Source organism: Grus americana, chromosome 10 (assembly GCF_028858705.1).
Source record: "Grus americana isolate bGruAme1 chromosome 10, bGruAme1.mat, whole genome shotgun sequence".
NCBI classification, from domain to species: Eukaryota; Metazoa; Chordata; class Aves; order Gruiformes; family Gruidae; genus Grus; species Grus americana.
Genome location: NC_072861.1, coordinates 882,101 through 902,373, shown reverse-complemented (window position 1 = coordinate 902,373; position 20,273 = coordinate 882,101). Strand labels below are relative to the sequence as shown.

Below are 20,273 nucleotides of genomic sequence, written 5' to 3'. Positions count from 1 at the left end.
GCAGCCTCCCCGGTGGTCCTTCTGGTGCCACCGCTGGCACCTTTCCTCCGCTCCCGGAGCCGGGCGATGCTCCGGGGGGGCAGGCAGCGGCGGAGCGGCCAGGGCTGGATCGGGCCCGCGGTCTCCAGGCTCCGCAGCAAGAGGGACGGGGCGGCGGCGGCGGGCACCCCGGGGCGGGGGGCGATTCTTCCCCGGAGCCGGGGCGGGACGCGGGGCCGCTGGGAGGGAGCCGAGAGCCGGCGGCTGCCTGGAGCGCGGGTGGGGGGTCGGCCCGGAGCGCCGGGGAAGGCCGGGCCGGGCGCGGCGGAAGGCGGGCCGGGCGGCGGGGGAGCGGGGCGGGCCCCGGGGGAGGCGGGCCGGGCCGGGCCGGGCCGGGCGGCGGGGAGGCCGTGCCGTGCCGTGCCGGGCCGTGCCGGGAGCGGGGGGAGCGGGTCCGGGGAAGCGGGGCGGGCGGAGCAGCGAAGGGGGGGGGGGGAAGCCCCGCTCGGAGCAGCCGGCGCGGCGGCTCCGGCAGGTGGCACTGGCCGCCTCCCCCGGCCGCCTCCCCCGCTCCCCCCCCGGCCCGGGCTCCTCCGCCGCTGCCGCCGCGCTCAGTCCGCCAGCGCCGATGCTGCTGAGCGGAGCGGCGGCCGGCTCGGAGCGCGGCGGCGGCGGCGGCGGCGGCGGGGCGGGAGCCGGGGCGGGGGCCGGCGGGGCTCCGCAGTGCGTGGGCACCATGGCCCGCTGGCTCCGCGAGCACCTGGGCTTCCGCAGCGCCAAGCCCGCTCCCCCCGCGCCGCCCAAGCCCGACTACCGCGCCGGGCCGCCGCCGCAGCCGCCCCCGCCGCCCGGGGGCGCCGCCGAGCCGCTGGCCGCCGCCCAGCCCGACATCGTGGCGGCCTACCGGCTGCAGAAGGAGCGCGACTTCGAGGACCCCTACAGCGGGGCGCCGCCGCCCGCCGCCCCCGACGGGCCCCGGTACGTCTCGCCCAAGCACCGGCTCATCAAGGTGGAGGCGGTGGAGAAGGTGCCCGCCAGCCCCCCGCCGCCGCCGCCGCTGACGCCCGCCGCCCCCGGTTCGCCACCGGCCGGCCCCGAGCCACCCGACGAGCCGCCGCAGGAGGTGAGTTGAGCCCTGGCACGGGCACCCCACTGCCCTCCCCGGGGTGCCCCAGCCCCACGGCCGCGGGGGAGGGGGGGATGCTCTGGGTCGCCCCGCCGGACTCTCGGCGCCTGCTGTGAGGAGCAGGGCCGGGACCCCTGGGGCAGGTGGAGCCCAAGCGCCCAGGGCTCGCCACGGCCAGGCTCCGCGGGGGCTCCCGCTTCGCGTCTGCCCATGGCCCCGCCGCACCGACATGCCGGTCACACGTCAGCAGCTGCGGGGGCGGCCCCGGCTTCTCCTCCAGCTCCCGCGGGAGGCAGGTATGATCCTCAGCAGGAAGCGTCGCTCGCCGAGGTGCGAGAGCGCAGGGCCTGCCGGCCGCCTTCCCCCCCTCCCTTCTTGCCATTTATTTGCAGCCAAGTGCTTGGTGCTCTACAGAGGTGAAGACCTTCCAGCCTGGGAAGGCCCCGCGCCGCACGGGACCGTCTCCGGTGGCCTCTGACGCCGGCGGCCCTGGGCCTCCTTCCGCTCTGCGCCCGGCGGTGCCCATCTCTCTCTGCCCGCTTGCCAGGGCCTGCCCGTGCCAGCGATGGCAGCCGGGCCCCCCCCCCTCGAGCTGCCGTGCTGCTTTGTCAGGGAGCCTCAGCGCCTCTTTGTCTGCCGCCTCCCAGCCGGCTTCTCGGGGGGTGAGAGCAGAGCCTGGCGCTGCCGGTGCCGGGAAGGAGGCGAGGAACGTCCCTGGTGAGAGGCAGGAGCTGGGGAGAAGCTCCCCAGGGGGGGAGACGGGCTCCGAGCAGCACAAGGACCGGGTAGAGCAATAAACCCGCCGGGGCTGCAGCCGTCGGTGCCGGGCCTCTCGGTGGAGAGGTTGATGCGGGGACTGCGCAAATAAAGGCAGGAGGGGTAATTAGTGCCTGCCAGCGCTGCCGCCTGCAAGACGGGGCTTGTCGAGCCAACTCGACGGGATTGCAGATCTGGCTGGTGGAGGGAATGGTGGATACAGCGATCCCATCTGTGGTCCTGGCATTGCCGGGCAGCACGACAAAACGAGCACTGGGCAAAATCTGCTTGGGAGTATTTTAAGCAGATAGAAAAACTTGTTGCTGGTGGATCTTGGAAAGTTGCTCGTACTGACTAATCGCTTTCGGGAGGTTTCCAGAGGGGCCCGGCAGAAACCCCCGTTTGAGCCGAGATCCTGTAAACTGGCCGCTGCAGGCAGCAGAGGAGGAGGGCACTGGCGGCGGGGACCGGAGGTGCCATCGCGGTGATGTGGTTTGCTGAGGCAGGCTGGATGGTTTTTCCTCTGAAACGCGTGGTGTGCGATCAGAGGGACCGGGAGCGGGTGGTGGTCATGGGAAGGACTCGGGCTGTGATGTGCAAAGGGCTGAGCAGGAGCTGTGGGAAGTGGGGACTGCCCACAGGTACAGCCGGGGCTGCGCGGGCACCCGAGGGCTGGGGAAAAGCCGGGAAGTTTAGAGAAAAGCCGAAAGCTGGGATACGTTTGGGGAAACCCTGCTAACAGCACTAGGCCGAAGAAGACCCTTCATCTTATCCAAGATAGACAGTGATTAGATTATCTCCTGATCTCCTGCGTGCCTCTGTGGGGAGGAGGTTTCTAATTCTTCAGGGCTCTGGTACGTGATGGACACAGGCAGAGCTCCGGAGGCTGGGCGAAGCCAGAGATAAGGTGGGAATATTTGATAGCGCATGCAACTGAACATTAAAACAGTTTCCCTGGAGGAGCTGGGGAGCATCCACCACGTGGAGCATCTCTGTTGGGCTTGAGCGCCCTTTGCAGCTCCCATCTGCTGGCCTTGACGTTGGGCTGAGCGGTGGGAGGGTTCCCTGGTTGCTGCAAGGTCATGGTGGTTCTTTCTGGAGGTGGACCAGGAGGAGGGAGGTGCCTGCTGGGGGGTTGCTGATGCTTATGGCCCTTGCTCTTGGTGACAACGTCCAGGTGTCCTGGGGCTGGGCTGGAGCCTCTGCTGAGCTATTCGAGCCAAGATGATGGTTGTGGCAGGGGGCTCGGTGCTCCCACACTTAGGAAGAGGTGGTGGGCACTGTTCCCTACCTGCTGCAGGGACTGGGACTCCAGAAGGTCCACGGGTGTGGGCCTTGAGTTGTGGTGGTGCTGAAGATGAAGGGAGAAGTACAGTTCTAGGTACAGGCAAGGCTGCTGGAGCAGAGAGGCTTTTTGCTAATGATTGACATTGAAAAACACTCTAATAAAATGTGCAGCCCTTCTGAGCGAGGAGGATGAGGATGGACAGAAGTGGAAGGAGTGGCCACCAGTTCCTGGTTGCGTGGTTTGGCTGAGGCCGTGTGGTTTGTGGTACAGGCGCTGCGTTGAGGTTGGGGGACCGACCGTGTTGCCTGGGAGCCCTGTGCCCGCTGTAGCTGTCCTGCCCATTCTGGAGAATTGAAGATGGGCCAGGAACATCTCGGCAATGGCATCCTTCCTGCCTGGGCCACATGATGCTTTGCCGTTGTAGCATGAGTCGTCACATCTTTCTGCCTTGCGTGGGATCCGCAACACCTTGTGGGGACACGCTTAGAGTGAGCTCTGCTCCATTACAAACGCTTGGTGGGGACCAGCACAGGTCCTTCTCCGTCTACTTGGTCTGGGCAGTCCTTTCCCTACAGCAGTGGGCAATGGACTGGCCCTGTACGGCTTGCCTGAGCGAGGCGGATGCCATGGAGATGTCTTCTCTGCCGTGTTTTGATTAGGCGTGAGGAGCAAGGCCACCAGGATGCAGTGAGGGACCTCCCTGTGTGGGGACGCCTACGCCCAGGGAACAGCGTGCTTGGGGACGGAGCTGGGGATCAGCCTGGGGAGGACTTTGTCTCGTGCCCGCCGGGTCCGGTCGCTGACATTTTTGCTGTGAGCGCAGGGTTGGTGCCGCGGGGTGTGGGAACGGCTGGCCAGGAAGCTCTTGGGCGTGTGTCTTTCCTGCGAGAGCCTCCCCGAACTGAGTCATGCTGCGCCGTGCCGTGCTGCCCGCCCCGCGCTCCCTCCTCCCGTGCCACGGGTGCAGCCGCGGGCTCCCCGCCTGGCCCAGCCGTCCCCCGCGGGCTGCGGACCGGACCGTTCTTGGAAGGCCGGCGCTCAGTTTGCTTTTTGGGTTTCACTTCGGCATCTGCCAAAAGCCAAGCTGCCAGATGGCTAAAACTGGGGAAATTCTGCACCTGACAGAGGGAACGAGCTGGGTTCGCTTGTGACATAGAGTCGCTCCAGCGTGAAACCCAGCAATCTCCTGGGGGGACCCCAAACACACTTTATTTCCAGGGCAAGAAATTTGTTTATATAAAGTGAAGGCTCTCCCCAGGCATCCTCTGGGAACGTCTCCATAGAGTGGAGCGCCTTGTCGTGGCAAAAGGTGGTGGCAGGTGGGACGTTTGTAGGCAAGATGGGGTGAAGAGCCCCTGCTCTGCCCTGGGATCTCAGTGTCTGAACTGAGAACTCTGTTGAAGAGCTGCCGTCTGTCGCCTTCGCTGGTGGGCAGCGTAGAAACTCTTTTACTGCAAGAACCCAGCGGTGATCTGGTCCTTCGCCTTAATTTTCTTTTGATTTTCTTTTTTTCTTACAGTTGGCATAAATAATAGAGCGAGACCAGCGCTGCAGCAGGGATCTGGGTTTGCGTTGCTGCGGCAGATAAACGTGTGAAAATCACTCACGTGCACAAAAAGGACGTGGGTCCAAGTGCCAGCGGTGCCCGGCTGCTCTCTGAAGGACTGGTCTGCACCAAGAGCTGCCCTGGGATGGTGGCTTTGCGTGTCAGGCTTTTTCTTCGCTTTGCACCCGATTTATTTCGAATCTAGCAAAGCTCGTGCTGTGGACGAGCAGGCGAGGATGCCTCTGTACTGGGGCATCTGAGGGGCGCGCTGGGATCGGCCAGGCGGTGAGCAGCTCCCTCCGTGATACGGGAGGTGAGCGAAGCATGGAAATGCCTGGCCTTTGACTGAACCGGGGGATGGGGAGGGGGGGGTCTGGGCACCCCCGGGAGCTGCCCTGCCAGCGGTTGGGCCCCCTCCTGCGCTGGGGGAGCGGCTGCGTGCACCGCAGCTGCCACAGAGAGCCCTGCGCGGCTCATAAAGTCCAGCGCTCGGATTAGGAAATGTCAGAGACGTAGTTTCCCGGGCAACCTTAATTCGGCCGTCCCCGTCCCCGTGCGAGGGCATGAGGGTGGAATCGGTGATTGCGTGACCCCCACCGTTTGCCCTCCGAGAGCCCTGCCCCGCTCCCGGCACTGGCTGGAGCCTCCGGCCCCTCCAGCCTCAGAGCTCCAGGTACCGTTCTCACTTGCTCGATTGTGCGTCCCGAGGTTGCAGTGCTCCTGGAGACAGGAGTTGCCTTCCCAGCTTTTCCGTGGCTCTCCGCTGTAATACCTGACCATTTAAAAAATGAACGGGTTTACGTTCCCAGCACCCTATGGTGGGGAGACTTCACTCCTACAAAGAGGCGTCCTTGAGATAGTGGAGAATTAAAGCCAGCATGGCAAAACCCCACCAAACCTAGGGAGCCAGACCCCCTGAGGAAATACGGAGGGGGCTTTCCTCCGGTTGGGAACCACGGCGGCCTCGTGCAGAGGAGCCTCTTGGCTGCCGAGCTGCTGTGCTGGTGCCCTGTCTTGTCTGAAGCTGCTCTGTGTTTACGGGGTGAGAGAGGGAGGTTCCAGGACTGGCGCCAGCAGCAAGCTGGGTCTATGTCTGTCTAGCAAAATGCGTCTAGGAAATGGGGTTCACGGCAGGTTTGAATGCGGGCAAGTTGGGCTTGGGGGCGGGAGGAACGAGCAAGTAACCCCTTTCTGAGCCCAGGAAGGTCAGCAGACCGTGTTTCAGAGCCCCGCAGCACGCTTGGAGCCATGAGAGCTCTTTGCAAAGGGTGAGCATTGGGCATGGCGCTGCCCGTCCGCCCGCCTCGCGTGTCGAGCCTGTGCACTTGTGTGTGTTGGGACGCCTGCCTGCGTGCTCGTGCCTCCCTTGGCACTAGCGTATGTGCGAATGAGCTGTCGCCGGCGTGGGGCTGCGCTCTGCAGATGTCGTTGTGGCGGAGCGAAAGCCTCTTTGCAGCTTTCCGAGGTGTGGGTGCAGCCCGTGGGATCTCCCGGCTCTCTGGTGCGGCGGGCACCGATCTGCCATCAATATCTCGCTGTACAGCAAGTGGGGAGCACCCGCCTGCCGCAGGCTGAACCCCTCTTTGCCTTGGAGGGGAAAAGGGTGTTTAGAAAAGAGAGGGGCATCCTGCAGTGAATTTGCAGTCGCTGTTGCTCCTCTCCCCACCCTGCAGGCGTTAGGTCAGGACCCAGCCACTGAGCAGCTGCAAAAGTCACCACCGACTTAAATTTCCTTGGGGCGGGGGGGGGGGGGGGTTCGCCCCAGTGGTGGCAAGCAACAGGCTGCAGCCCCCTCGGTGTCCCCAGTGCCTGGCGGGGGCTGAGCGATGCCGCGTCTCCCTCGGATGACGGAGGCGAGAGCAGATTTCCTGTCTCCCTCTGCAAAGCCAGGGGCTGGCTGCTCCTGCAGCCCCGTCCCGGCTCGCTGGCACTGGGCCCTGCCTGCAGAGCCAGCCGGAGGTTTTGCTCTTTCCCTCTCATCCGGCGGAGGCTGGTACCCCGAGCAGCCATCTGTCCTGCTGCTGTCTTGTCGAGGGGTGAGATCATTTGCTTGCTCCCACATTCAAACCCTCCTTGTGCTCACCTGGGGTGGCTGGGAGCCCTGTGGCTGGCGGGGTTTGCTCCGGGGATGATGCTCTGCTGCTCACTCGTGTCCCGGTACGGAGGGACCGGGCTTGGAGAACTCGGGGAGCCCGGAGCCGGGACGTTTGCAGAGGAGGTGGTGAGCCGGGGCGCGAGGAGCCGCGTTCCTCCTGCAGCAGGAGGGATGCGAAGGGTCGGGGCCGCGCAGAGGTGTTTACAGCTCCAGTTCCTGTTCCCTTTTCCTGCTGGGTTTTTCTGCTCGAGGCTATTGTCGGCCAGGAAGGAGGAAGAAGTGTTTTGTTTTAAGCTGGAGAGGAATGCGTGAGCGGTGGCCCTGGTCTCCAAGGCTGGCCAGGAGCAGGGACAGCGTGGCGGTGAGGACAGAGCCCGGCGCCGGGTGGGATTAGGCAGCCGCCGCACCGTGCTCGGGCCATTTGCTGTTGGAGCTCTGCATAACTGGTGTAGTGGTGGCAAAACCCATCTCACCGGATGGTCCAGCCTGGGGTTTGCGGCTTGGTGGGCGAGAAGACCTTGGCAGAGGTGCTTGGGTGCACTCAGACCCTGCTGGAAATACTGGCTGGCCCCATTTTGGGACTGGAGGTGGGATGTACAGCTCCAGGCTTGCCGGGGGCTGCAGCATCATGCGATGGGATGCTCTGGCCAGGAAGCTGCCGAGGTGCTGGAGCGGTGCTGGAGGTGATCAAGCTCTGGGTCATGCCCCATATCCTACTGCAGGATCATCTCCTTTTTGCTAGTAAGGGCAACCCCTGGGCATTTTGTGCCATCCCTGTGACATGGCACTTGGGAGGCTCCTGGTCCTGCTTCCCAGTGACTCCTGATCGGGTGGAGGAGCCCCGTCTTGTGTTACTTGGGATGCGTGGGGGGACGCTGCAGGGCCCTGGGAGGGAGCGGAGAGGAAGCTGCGGGCTGTTCTTAGCCCTTTTGTTAAGAAATGTCTTCAAACGAGCCTGCAGGAGCCCTGGAAAATAACCAGTGAGTTCCCAGTTGTGCCAGTGCCAGCTGACACCCCCGTACTGGGATCCACGCCCCTTCTCCGCCTCAGGTGAGGAAGCGTGGCTGCAATCAGGGAGAGCATCTGCGTGCCATGGCGGGGGGACGGCACCGCTGTCAGCCCTGCGCCGCGGTGGGGGCCTTGCCGGGGCGTCTGTGCGGGTGCTGGAAGCGCTGAGCCGATGGTAAGGGAGGAGGCCGGGCCGCCTTCTGCTCTGCTTGGCTCCATCCCAGCTTTCGGGACAAAGGCTGGAGCGTTTCCACGGCTGAGCGCCGGTGCCTGGAAAGCCGCCGGCTGCCAGCACCTGCTCTGCAGGGCTGCCATGATTCGGGGTCGGGGTCCCGGCTGCCGCTCTGGCTGCTGCTTGCAGAGCTCACGGTGAGGTTTCAAGGGTTCCTGACCCCCCCCCCCGTCCTCCAAAAAGGCAAGGAGTACCCTAACCCTTCTCCTACCCTTCCCCTCTTCCAGCTGGCTGTCCTGGAGGACTATGCAGATCCCTTCGATGCGGCACAGGTGGCTGGTAGCCAGGCAGGGCTGGAGAAGGTGATGGAGAACGATGGATACATGGAGCCATACGAAGCCCAGAAGATGATGGCTGGTAAGGTTGAAAGCTCCGCGCAGAGGCTGCTCTTTGCGCCTCTGGTCCCTGCTGTGTGAATTTGGTGGCCACCGTACTCTGTTCCTTGCAGCCCGTGACAGCACCGGGTCCCCAGACAAGGCAAACCTGGGCGATTGCTGCGGTGGCGCACAGTCGCTTTGCGGGCAGATTCTCACGGCTTTAGCCACGCGCCGTGGGCTCGCCGTAGCCAGAGCACTCACAAAGGCTACCCGAGCAATAAAAGCACCTTGGTGTTTCTGCCTGCGGTCCTGCCCCCTGGGACTACGGTGCCTGCCCGCCGGGCTGAGCCAGGAGAGACTTGACATTCGATGCGCCTGGCATAAAACTGAGATGGATGTGGGAGCTATTTAATTCGGTTAGGAGTGGGCCAGAGCGCGCTGTTGTCTGCTGCAGCAGCGGGGGCCCCAGTGGGCTTGTTTATGGCTGGAAAGCAGGCGAGGTGAGAGCGCGTGCTCCCGAAGGCATCGCTCTTACCGCTGCAGAGCGCACAGGGTCGCCGTGCCGGCTTGCGCGCTCCAGGCTCTGGCTCTGCTTTGCAGTCCTGTGGTTTTCCTGGAGCGACTGGCTTTTGGAAAAGCTCACGTGGCTTTTTTGGAGGAGGCCATTGCATTTCTTGGAAATAGCGGCAAGCGGCGAAGAGGCTGCTTGCGTCTGTGAGAGAGACTTTTGTTTTGCTCGAGGGAAGGGCATTTTTATTAAACGAGCCACGCTGGGTGTCCAGGGAAGAAATCCAGTCTCACTGCTCGTGGGGAGTCAGGCTCTGGGATGCTCTGCCCCCATGGACCCCACTTTGCAGTGCCACCCGAGACCAGGGATGCTGTACCGTGGGAGGAGGTGTCCTGGTGCTGTGGGCTGCTCAGGACCCAGCTGCCCAGCAGCTCCCTCATTTCTGGCAGGCACTTGCTGGAGGTTTGCGGGGACTCCTCCATCGCTGATTCTCCCTACCCCATGTCACCCTTGGGTGAAATTGAGCCCTATCATCTAGCAGGGCTTTGGGGACCATGGCCGGGCTGCATGGGGCAAAAAGCTCACGGTCTTTTCCTTGTTCTCCTGCTAGAGATCCGCCAGAAGGGCTTACGGGAGGCTCCTGCTCGGCCGCTGCACCTCTACGACACTCCCTATGAGCCTGTGCTCGGAGGGCTGGATGCGGATGGCGACCGTCCGGCTTGCCCCAGGCCCAGGGAGTCCCGGCTGCCCGAGGATGACGAGCGGCCGCCGGAGGAATATGACCAGCCCTGGGAGTGGAAGAAGGAGCGGATCTCCAAAGCCTTTGCAGGTGAGTGATGGGAGCAGCCATAAAGCATGAACAGCAGCCATGAAGCGACTGATGCTGCGTTGCGTTTTGCAGGGGGTAATCTGGCTCCTTGGGGTTCCGTCATCTTTTGGGGGTCGGTAGTGTTGGCCTCTGCATTTCCATGGCTCGGGGAGCGCTCGTGCACTTGTGGAGGCTGTTTCTCTTCAGCAGAGAGCCGGGCTGGGTGGAGTGGTGGATGGAGCTGCCTCGGCAGCCTGTCCAGTGCCCGTCTCGTTGCCTCTTCCCCGCCTCTAACTGATCACAGCTTCTGGTGCAAGTTGACCCCCCCTAACCCTGAATTTCAAGGGGGAGAGTCTTGACCCTGGGCTCAAGCAGATCCCTCCTTCCTTGGAGCAGGAGGAGAGCTGGGTGCTGCCCCAGGAGCCTTTGGCCAGGCGATTGTCCAGCCCCCTGACCTATTTATCTGTGCTGCAGGATCGATGGTGTTTGTGTTTGTTAATGAGGAAATCCATGCTGTGCATTAGTGCTGGCTCCTCCGTCGGCGCTGGCTAATTGCCACGCTCTTATCTAGGATGCATTTTAATTGCAGCAGTGTGCGTCGGCTCTGCAGCTGGCGGTTGTCGGCGCTGCGCGGGGATGCTGGCGGAGAGAGGCGGGGAGATCGGGGCTTGGGAGTGCTTCACCTTTTGGGTTTGGGCTCTGTGAACTGGAGAGGTGTGTGCTGGGCTCGACGCCGCAGCGTCTGCTTGTGCCTGGGGTTGTGCTCGTGACGGTGGGACCCTCTGCCGGGCACGGGGCTGGTGCCCGCGGCACGCCGTGCTGAGGATTCGGCTTGTCGGGCTCTGTCATGAAACGCGGTGCGTTACCGGGCTGGGTTTGTGCTGAGGCGTCTGTGCTCTGGATCTGGGCAGATGAGCTGCCTTGCTTGATGTCCCTGGGCAGAGACGGCGCGTTCACAGGTCTGGTTTGTGCGTGGATGCGTGTGGGTGCTCCCCACGGTGCTTCGGGCTCGTTCCGAGTCCTGAGGGAATCAGGCTGCCGTGCCCTGGGCCACGTTAGGGCTTGCTGCCTGTTTTCTCCTGGAGCCAGAGCAGGTCCTGCTGCGGCTCACGGGGCATTTCTCCTCTCTCCTGCGATGCTGGGATCTCTCTGCTGGCCCTTTCCCCCTTTGGGGGCTTGCGAGACCCCAACTGATGGGCACCGGGTACCGGCACGGGGCAGCAGCCCGCTGGCGCCTGGCAGGGGAACACAGACCTGCTGGGTGGCCGGGAAGTGCCCGGGGCAAGACGGATGCACAGGCAGGACAGGTGGCAATGGGACGCTCGGCCAAGGTCCCTCGACAGACGTGCACGTGAGACGGGAGTGATTGCAGACTCCCCTGCCACCCCAGAGAGGGTCGGCTGGGAAAGCCGACGGAGGAGTGGGGTCTCTCGGTGCTGGCGAGGGGACGATTTGGCCAAGCCAGCATAGGGCTCCCGGGAATTTAGTCCTCAGGTCTTTTCCCCCACAACTGCTCTCCTTCTCTGTGGGCCTGGTGTTGCTGACATTTTTTTTCTAAGCCCTTTCTTTCTCTCTTTCTCTTTCTCTCTCTTACCCTGCCCCATATCCAGTTGAAATCAAGGTCATTAAAGACCTGCCATGGCCACCGCCGGTGGGACAGCTCGACAGCGGTGAAAGCCCCCCGGACGGTGAGGCCGGTGCCTCCGTCCCTCCGCAGCACAGCCAGCCCGGCTACGAAGACGCCAACGGTGGGTCTCGCGTGACAGCGGCGTGTCCGGGGGGGCTGCGGCTGGTGCTCGCCACGAGCCTGCCTCGCTGCCCCGCCGGCGCCGAGATGCTGCGATGCCTCAGAGCTTGCCCGGACCTGGCAGGGCTCTGCCTGCGGTCGCTGCCAGACATCCACCCTCCTCCTGTGCCTTCCCCCAGCCCCTCCTGGCTCATTCACTTGTCCTGTGCTGGACGCCAGACGTTTGTCCTTGCCTCTTCTGCGTTTTCTCCAGCTCCACGATGCGTCTTCGCACGCAGCAGTCAGGCTGCACCAGGGGATTATTCAGTGGCAGAGTTATTACTTTCTCTTTTGTTCTCTCCTCTTTGCCTCCAAATTCCCAGTGTTTGATGGCTGTCTTCTTGACAACTGCTCTGAGCCTTAGCTGATGTTTTCTTGTGACTCTTCGTACCCGGGTCCCTTACAGGTGTGGCAGCAGCTAATTCAGATCCCACCACTGAAGCTGGGGTTGGTTTTCCCCGCGTGCCTCGCTTCGTCACTTAGCACTGCTCCATCTCCTCCGCTATTTTATTACCTTGCTGCTCAGTGGCAGGAGGTCCCTCTGGATTCTCCGCTCTCGTTTTTGCTATCCTGAACAGCTAAATCTCCCCGGCACACTTTGTCATCTCAGGTTTGCCTTGTTGTGAAGCCCTTTCTGTGTGCCGAGCGGCAGAGCCCCTGTGTAAATCCCCCTTGGACTCCGCTGGCAGTCTCGCGTATGAAAGTCAAACATCGCTGCTTCTCTTTTAACCCATGATTAATATTTTAAGAGCCTTGCTCTTACACCGTCGTGGATTAGGGTTTTTCCAAGAGCATTAGGTGGGGGGGTTTGTTGAAAGCCACCCAGACTTTTGGGGTTGGAGAACTGGGATGGATCTGCGAGACGTGACTTTTTCCCTGCAAAGCGCCGGCGTGCCGTGTCTGCCCGTGTGTCGCTCACGCTGCTCCTGGTAGGCACCGTGACGTGCCAGGTGCAGATGTCTGATTTCCTTATCTGCGGTTACCCAGATCCCTGCAGAGCTTCGTCAGGAAAAAACAGTACGGCTTTTTGGTGCCTCCTGGGTGGGTTGGAGCACGAGGTTGCACGTGACGGATGATTTTGCTGCCGATCGTAGGGGCAGCCCAGAGCGATGCGGCTGCTCTGCCGCGGTACTGTCCCGAACCCCGTAGGGATGCTGAGATCGGTCCCAAAAAAGGAAGGTCTTGGCAGGGGGAAACTTCCCGATCCTCTCCCTGCAATGAATGCAGGTGTCAAGAAAAATTAATTTCTCTGCTATGCAGCCTCCTCTCTTCTCCCATCATTTATTATCCCTGCAGTTGCTCTGACACGCATCCTGCTCCTGATGAACACATCAGTTTGTCATTTTTCCTGGTTTTAGCAGCACCGAGTCTCTTTTTTTCCCTGACTTGCTTTGTTGTGTTAAGTTTATCTTGGCAGAGTTTTGTCTTATTTTCTACTTCCCCTGTCTGGGGGTGACTTGAACTCCTTGAAGGATGTCTTCTTACTCCTAGGGGCTTGTTTTTAATATCCTGTTTAATCAGGCACATGCCTCTGCCTCTCTGACAGGTGCAATGCGTTTCTTCTGAGCCTCTAACACGATGACTTTGTGCCGCCGGCAAACACTTCAGTGTTTTGATTGTCTGTCTTTTTAACGATCGCCCCAATTTCTTAAGGTGATGAGTTGAAATTGAAGCTTGGATGTTCTGTACAAGGGCAAGCCTGGCCGGTGAAAAGCCAGACCGCTGCAGAAGCAGGGCTTGTCAAGCCTTAATGCCAGGCACCTCCTCTCCAGGCTCCTTCTCGTGGGGGTTTCAAGCCATGCTAAGCCGCAGAGGATTTTGGCTGGGTTTCCTTCTGGCTGCCTTCCTCTCTCCTCGGCGCTGGCGGGGCTGGAGACCTGCTCGCCTGCATAGGGCCCGGACAAGGCGTCCCTCAAAAAGCCACCTTAGAGGATGCCCTGCTAGAGAGAAAAACATCCCTCTCCGGGTATTTTTTGCCTCTCCCGCAGCAGCGTGGCCTCAGCATCACCCTCATTTTGCCTCCTGCTCCAGCAGCCGGGGAGCGGGGAAGCTGCCCAGCCCGAGACACCCCACTCGTCCTGGGGGCTGCAGCGCCCGGGCTCGGTCGCCTCCGGGGCGCCTGTGCCTCCGCGGCATCGGCTGCCGGCAGCCTCACAGCAAAGCAGCTCTGCCCGATCGATAAGTAATTTGTGCGAGGGGGCTCGCGTTGCAGGGGAGCAATAATGAACTCTCTGGAGGAGGGAGAAACAATATTGTTAATGCTGAAATCATCCCGCACGGAAATAACAGTCGGCGGGAGGCTGGGTCCCTGGGGCACGTCTCGGTTAATCCCCTGCCGCTCACCGGGCTGCTGTGCTTTGTCCGTGCCCGTGGCTGGGCTGGTGCCGGGCAGGCGGCTGCGTTGGGGAGGCACCTCGCCGTCAAAATGTCCCTTTACCACCTCGGGGAAATTTTTTTTTTCACTTGTGCTAGCAGAAATGTGTCCATCGTTTCCAAACTGAGTGCTCCCTTTAGCTCCACTTCCCCCCCTCCCCTTTTATTTTAATTTTTTTTTTTGGTTTGTTTCCCCAAGATTGGAGAGCCTCTCCTTACTGCTTCTCACTTAACTCTAAGCCGCAAGCGCTGAATCTCTGATTGCATTAGCAAAACCTCTCTGAACTTTTGAAACCTTGGGCGCTGCGAGGACCCATTGTGGTGCGGTGGGGACCCGACTTTGTCTCTCCCGGGGCACCGCAGCGAGCAGCAGTCCAAGAGCTGCCCTTGCTTAAAGCAGGGACACGGGGCAGCGCGAGGGGTTCCAGTGTGATGTGACGTGTCGTGGCTCTGGCTCTTTCTGTGGGCTCCCTCCGCGGGAGCAAAGCTGGGAGCCCAGCCTGTCCGCCTGTCCCCGCCGCCGGCTGTGACCTGCGTCTGTCTTACAGGTCCGTCGGAGGGGCTGGGGTACGGCCGCACCTCACCCTGCAGGGAGGAGAAGGCCAGGGCAGCCCTCAGACATGGCTCCAGCAGCCTCAAGAGCACGAAGATGCTGATCGCCGAGCCTGGCCCCTTCGTCGGGGAGAGGATTGACCCTGCCCTGCCCCTGGAGAGCCAGTGGTGAGTCCTGCCTGCCCCGAGCACTGCCCGACCCCTCTGCCTGCTCCGGGATCCCCGGGGCAGACCAGCTTCCTCCCTTCTTCCCTGGCCCCGCGTTTCTGCCTGCTTGTCCCTGCCGCCCGTCTCGCAGTCGTGGTGTCCCCGCGTGCCCTCCGCACCCCCCCTGAGCTGCCTGGTGGAAGCCCTGCCCCTTGTCCCCCAGCCCCGGCGGTGCCACTCACCTCCCTCTCCCTGAACGTGGCTGCTGTCCCCGGGGAGGTGCCGGGGGTGCTGGCATTGCTGCTGCCCCCCGGGGCAGAGTCCTTCCCGGGGTGTCCGCTCTCTGCCTGGCACAGCCGGTCCCTCTCCTGCCTCCAGCTGGTACCACGGGGCCATCAGCCGGACGGACGCGGAGACGCTGCTGAGGCTGTGCAAGGAGGCCAGCTACTTGGTGCGGAACAGCGAGACCAGCAAGAACGACTTCTCCCTCTCCTTGAAGTGAGTGAGCATGGATGGGGCTGGAGGGGGTGGCTGGACCCACAGCAGAGGTGACCCAGTGCCGTGGGTCACCCCTCGCGGGTGGGTGCCCCACGTGAACGTGTGCCCGTGCTGATGGGGTAACTCTGAGACGAGCGCGAGGTGGTCAGAAGTGGCTGGAGTACGAAGCCTGCACTTCTTTGTGGTGTGGCACAGGCTTCTGGTTTGGTGTCTGGCAAAAGTATCTCTCGGGAAGGCTTGTGGATCTGGAGGCACGCCGCTCTTCCCTTGGCAGTGCGAGCAAACCCTCACACGGGTAAAATGATGTGCCTCGCTGCTCGAGTGTGTCTGGTTATAGCTTTCCGCTCTGGCTTCTTGTTACCCCCCCTTTTTTTTTTTATTTGTAGCTTAGTTTCATGGGAAAATAAAGTTTGTGCGATCCCGTTGTTGATGGGAACCCGTCCCTGCCTCCCCAGCCCACATAACCCTTGCTGTAGACAGGCCGTTACGCTGCTTTGGTTTTGCAGCAGGGAAACTTCACCCCCACAGCATGGCTTGGTTTCTGCTTGGGGTTTTTTTTGGGGGGATCTTTGCACCCTCCCCAAGTCTTTCAGATTCGCTTAGTGCCAAAACTGCATGATGCTGCCCACAGCTCCTCGTCCAACTCTTTCAGGACTCTTGGAACAGCCTGAACCCACGAAATCAAAGCTGTTACTGTCCTGGAGATGATGATGGATTAGCAAATACCTTCTTGCCCTCCTGCTGGATGAGTGTACTAGCTCTGTTCCTGGCAGATGTGAAAAAAGTATTTATTGAGCACTTCAGTCACCTCTGTCCAACAACGGGCTGCGTATCCCTACGCTTTTCTCAATATACTTTAAGTTTCCCCAGTGGTCTCTGTACCTGCATTGCTCCCTGGTGGTTTCAGCCTCCCCCGTTTATTTCCCAGGGACACAATTGTGAATTAGATTGCTCCATCTCTCTCTCTTATTTTTTTTCCTTTAATGCTTTTTTGCTGCCTTAAACACCAAGCCAGAGCAGATCTATAGCTGAAAATATTCTTTCTTCCTTCTGCACTTGTAGCTTATTGATTAGACAGCAAGCCTTTCTGGAAAACCTCCCTCATTTCCTTTTTTTGTCAGAATTTTTACTGATGTTTTAATTTTCTCAATTTTTTTTTTCCTTGCCCTGGCTTGTGAGCAATTTTGAAACAACAGCTTCTGCTGGTTGATGAGCCGTGGTCGAGGCTGGGAGAGGTCCTCTCAGCCATCGCCTCGCGGGTGGCACTAGCCAGCATGTGCGTTGGAGAGCCTGGGAGGTGGCGTCGGGGTTGCGGACGGGGCTTCCTGCCTCGCCAGCACGGGTGTCCCTTTCCATCTCTACCAGCCGTCCACCCATTTCTTTGGGTTTTTTTTTTTTCCCTTCTTCCTGCCCATCCTTAGCCTCGTGGCAAAAATGGCCAAATCCTCTTCTCAAACAGCATGTGCAGGTGGGACGTGGCCTTGCGGCAGCGTGTCACCCCCCCAGAGGAGACTGCAGCCCATCCAGGGGCTGCTCGGGCACTGCCTGCCCACTATGACTCTTGCAGAGAGCCCACAGCCTTGGGAACGTGATTTTTACTCCGTCGCCTTTCTCTGTAGAGCCTTTTCAAGGAAAATCCCCTGGGATGCCTTTTATATAGCTGTAAGCAGGCTGTCTGCATCTCTATTTTTTTTCTTGAACTCTTTTTTTTCCTTGAAGAAGGAGGCTCAGCCGAGGAGATGGTCTGAAAGAGAGCTCCGGTGCTGACCTAAAGCCCTTTTGTGCTGCTTTGAAGGAAAATATGCACAAGAGAGAGCAGCAGGAGCGGCTGTACCCATAGCGTGTCAGGTAGCTGGAAGGATTTAACCCTGCCGTGACAGTCCTGGCTGGTCCAGGCTAGGCAGCCCCACGCTGCCCGTCATAAGCAGAGTTGCAGTGTCGTTGCCTCAAACGCTCCGGGAACGACTCCCTCCTGGCTTGTGCCTCCATGAGAGTGGCTGAGGCCACGCTGCAAAGGTTTGGGTCCTTCCTCGCGTCTGTAAGGTGCTCGGCAGGAGCAGCACCCGCCCCTTGTCCTCGTCCTGCCCCCACTGCTGGCTGCGAGGCTGTCAGGTTTGCAGCATCTCTTCGGGGGTCTGATCTCAGTCGTGTCCCTGAGCTTGTCACAAAGACCTGTGGAGCGATTTGAGCAAAACACAACCAGCATCACCTCTCTGTGGACCCAGAGCCGCTGCAGCTCCAGACCAGCACTGATCCTGCGCCGGGGTCCTGCACATCTCTCGCCTGCCAGCACTAGGCAAGGGCTGGGTCCGTCCGCAGACAGGGTCCAGCGCCGGGGACAGCACCCGTGGGCGGCTGCGTGTGTTAGCGGCGTGACCGTGGGTGCGTGCGCAGGATAAACCCGCGCGCCTTCACGCAGTGCCGTGCACGATGCAGCCCCTGCAGCTCTTCCCTGCGTCCTGACGCTGGGACACAGGATGCGGCCGGCTATCGCTTTTCCTTGGCCCCTGGCAGGGGGCTGCGGCTCTCCCCCCGCCCTCCCCCGGGGCAGCCGGCTCCTTGCCTCTCAGCTCTATAAATGGATTGCAAACCCATTCTGCTAATGCAGCCGGGCTGTCCATTACGGGCACCATCTCCAGCCGGGGGGATGGGACCGGCCTGCGCAGCGTTGGAAGCGGCTCAGCATTGCTGATGAGGTCCTGTCTGCTTTTAAGTCATCAATATTTTGCCGTAATGTGCATTCCAGACGCTGCAGACAGGCTGTGGCTCTCCTCGGAGACGCAAATTAATAGCAACAGGGCCATTAGCCCGTCACTTGGAATCAGCGCTCGTGGCAGGATCTGCCTGCGCAGCCTCACATGGCTCGGTGCCCGTGCTGTGCCGGGAAATGGCCTCGCTACGCTGAGCGGGTTTTATGGAGCCCGCAGTGTTGGCGTGGGGCGGGGGGGGGGCAACGGGCTGTGGGCCAAAGGAGAAAATGCTGCTCTGCCACGCTGAGGCTGGGGATGTGTGAGCCGAAGCCCTCCTGAGGTGTGAGCCAGGCGGTTGTGAAAAGGGGCGAAAGCCGCTGCCCCTGCGTCACCCTGCAGCGAGAGCTGCTGCTGCTCCTGCCCTCACTTCCCGCCCCAGCCTCGGGCACCGTCCTTGTCCCCGGATGGACCCCTCGCACCGCTGCGTGGCCGTGCTCGCTGGGGGGGACGCAGTGCAGCGTGGCCAGCCGCCTCCCTCCCTTGCGCCGCGGGCTTCGTCTGGAGTTGACCAAGAGCGGGCTGGTGTGGGCAGGGCCGTGGCTGGGGACAGGAGCAGGCAGCATCCCTCCCTGCAGCTGTAGGGGCAGGCTGCCTGTCTCGGGGGGCGCAGGAGCTGACGGGAGGCCGGGGCCAGCTGCACCCCCTAACCCTACCTCGATCTCTCCTTGCAGGAGCAGCCAGGGCTTCATGCACATGAAGCTGTCCCGGACCCAAGAGAACAAGTACGTGCTGGGTCAGCACAGCCCGCCCTTCGACAGCGTGCCGGAGATCATTCACCACTACGCCAGCCGCAAGCTGCCCATCAAGGGGGCTGAGCACATGTCCTTGCTTTACCCGGTGGCTATCCGTACCCTATAGTCCTCACCCACCACGAGCCAGGCTCGAGGCCAGGTGCACCCGAAACTGGCCCGTCCGCCGGGCCGAGCGCCACCGTGCCAAGGACGGGCTCTGGACCAGCAGCCCGCGAGCGGCTTGCTGGGCATGGCCGGCGCTGTTGGGGATTGCTGCAGCCGGACCCCTCGTCCCGCCCTCTCGGGGGGCTCCCGTGCGCCGGTTTGCCTGCCTCCGGGCAGAGCTCAGGACGCAAGGACTGGAGCTGGGGCCTTGGAGAGGCCTGGGGGGGGGAAAAGGGGGATAAATCATCCGTTAACAGGCCTGAGGTGCCTCTGTGAGGGTGCCTGGCTCTGCCCATGGGAGGGCACAGGCGAGGAGGCTGGCGGGGGGCGAGCGGGGGCCTGCCTGGGGCTAGCAAGGCACGGGGGGCCAGGCCAGCGGTGGCCCCCACCCGCACGGGTGCTCGGTGTTCGCTGTCATCCTTTGCCAAATGTAAATAGTGACCGGTCTCAGCCGCGCGTGCAGCACCACTGCCTAATAAAGCGGTGCATGGTCGCCTCCTGCTCCATGGGGACCGTGCGCCCGCATCCCACCTCAAGTAGAGGGTTGGTGTGGCAAGATGGTGGGGAGGGGGATTTTATTACACAAAATCTCTAAGCAAATTGATTTTTTCCTTTGCTCTTGCATACTCAGACCCATGTGCCCCGGCAGTCCGGCCAGCTCACTCGTCTGAGACACAGGGAACAAGGGACATTGTGGTCATGTCCTCGTGATGGCTTTGGGACCCTTTGCAGGCAGTGATGAGCTGATTTTGGAATGCCTGTTTCCCTGTAGAAGGGCGTGCTCCTTGGGATCTTTTGCCTCGTTTTCCTTCACCCCTCCTAAGTCTTAGGCAAAATCCCTGGATTTCACAGATCTCCTGTTCTCCTCCTCTGGGTGTTTAGTGGCTCCAGTCCTGTTCTTTGTCTTCCTGACACCTTGTCTTTGGGCCAGCTTGCTCCTTCTCTTCATTTGGCTGAAGCTACATCTGGTGCTCTGTAGTATTTAATGCATACCTTGCCTTTTAACCTTGTTCCTGGGTGTTGCTTGCTGCTGTACCCACGCACGTACGTTTCCTCCATCCGTGCTTCAGACTGAGCTCGGTCTCGCTGTTGCTCCCCTGCAGCGCGTTCCCTTTCCCCTCCGCTCCCCAGGTGGTCCCGCTGTGTGCAGCAGAGGGGATGGCAGCAGCAAATTTGCTGCTGGACCAGCAAAACCTTTTGCATCAGTGGAGCAAAGTGCTTGGGGTGTCGATGGGATGTGTTAGTGGTGGCTTGATGAAGGCTTTGTGAAAAAGCATCATCCTCCTCACCGCTTGATCCCAGGAAGGAGCTGGCCCTGCGGGTTCGCGGGCGGATGGGGGTGATTGATGGAACTGCAGGGACCTTGTGTGGGTGAGTGCCGCAGCCACGGCAGGAACGCTGCTCTACCATGGATTTTCCAGACTCGGTCTGTAGCTGGGGCATCGCTGTCCCGGCTGCCCATTACAGTTTTGAGCTGCTCTGGGGACTGTTGGGCACAGCCAGTGTGGTCTCCGAGTGCACGCCACGGCTGGGAGCCTGCAGAAACTGTTGTTTTGTTCCGGGATGCCTCAGCCTCTGCCGCTCCTTAAAAGGCAGCAGTTTGAGCTC

General features: G+C 61.3%; 1 protein-coding gene across 4 annotated transcripts; it reads left to right on the top strand.

The window, feature by feature from the left end:
• Positions 1 to 389: 389 nt before the first annotated feature.
• SHF (Src homology 2 domain containing F) lies at positions 390 to 20,066 on the top strand. 4 transcript variants are annotated; one of them, XM_054837311.1, is made up of 7 exons: positions 390 to 1,102; positions 8,258 to 8,387; positions 9,466 to 9,684; positions 11,274 to 11,411; positions 14,371 to 14,542; positions 14,900 to 15,019; positions 18,441 to 20,063. In XM_054837311.1, exons 1-7 carry the CDS (start codon positions 608 to 610, stop codon positions 18,625 to 18,627), a joined length of 1,461 nt encoding a protein of 486 aa, XP_054693286.1. In that variant the 5' UTR covers positions 390 to 607; the 3' UTR covers positions 18,628 to 20,063. The 4 variants fall into 4 exon arrangements, with proteins under 4 accessions (XP_054693286.1, XP_054693287.1, XP_054693289.1 ...); XM_054837314.1 differs by lacking the exon at positions 390 to 1,102 and adding an exon at positions 6,595 to 6,731 and having other exon boundaries at positions 18,441 to 20,066; XM_054837313.1 differs by lacking the exon at positions 390 to 1,102 and adding an exon at positions 8,147 to 8,167 and having other exon boundaries at positions 18,441 to 20,066.
• Positions 20,067 to 20,273: the final 207 nt, after the last annotated feature.

What these genes read in the sequence shown, in the direction of transcription:
- SHF (XM_054837311.1), top strand. Translation starts at nt 608, where the DNA reads ATGCTGCTGAGCGGAGCGGCGGCCGGCTCGGAGCGCGGCGGCGGCGGC. An exon ending in GATCTCCAAAGCCTTTGCAG is followed by an intron (nt 9,685 to 11,273) that starts GTGAGTGATGGG and finishes CCCCATATCCAG; the next exon opens with TTGAAATCAAGGTCATTAAA. An exon ending in GACTTCTCCCTCTCCTTGAA is followed by an intron (nt 15,020 to 18,440) that starts GTGAGTGAGCAT and finishes CTCTCCTTGCAG; the next exon opens with GAGCAGCCAGGGCTTCATGC.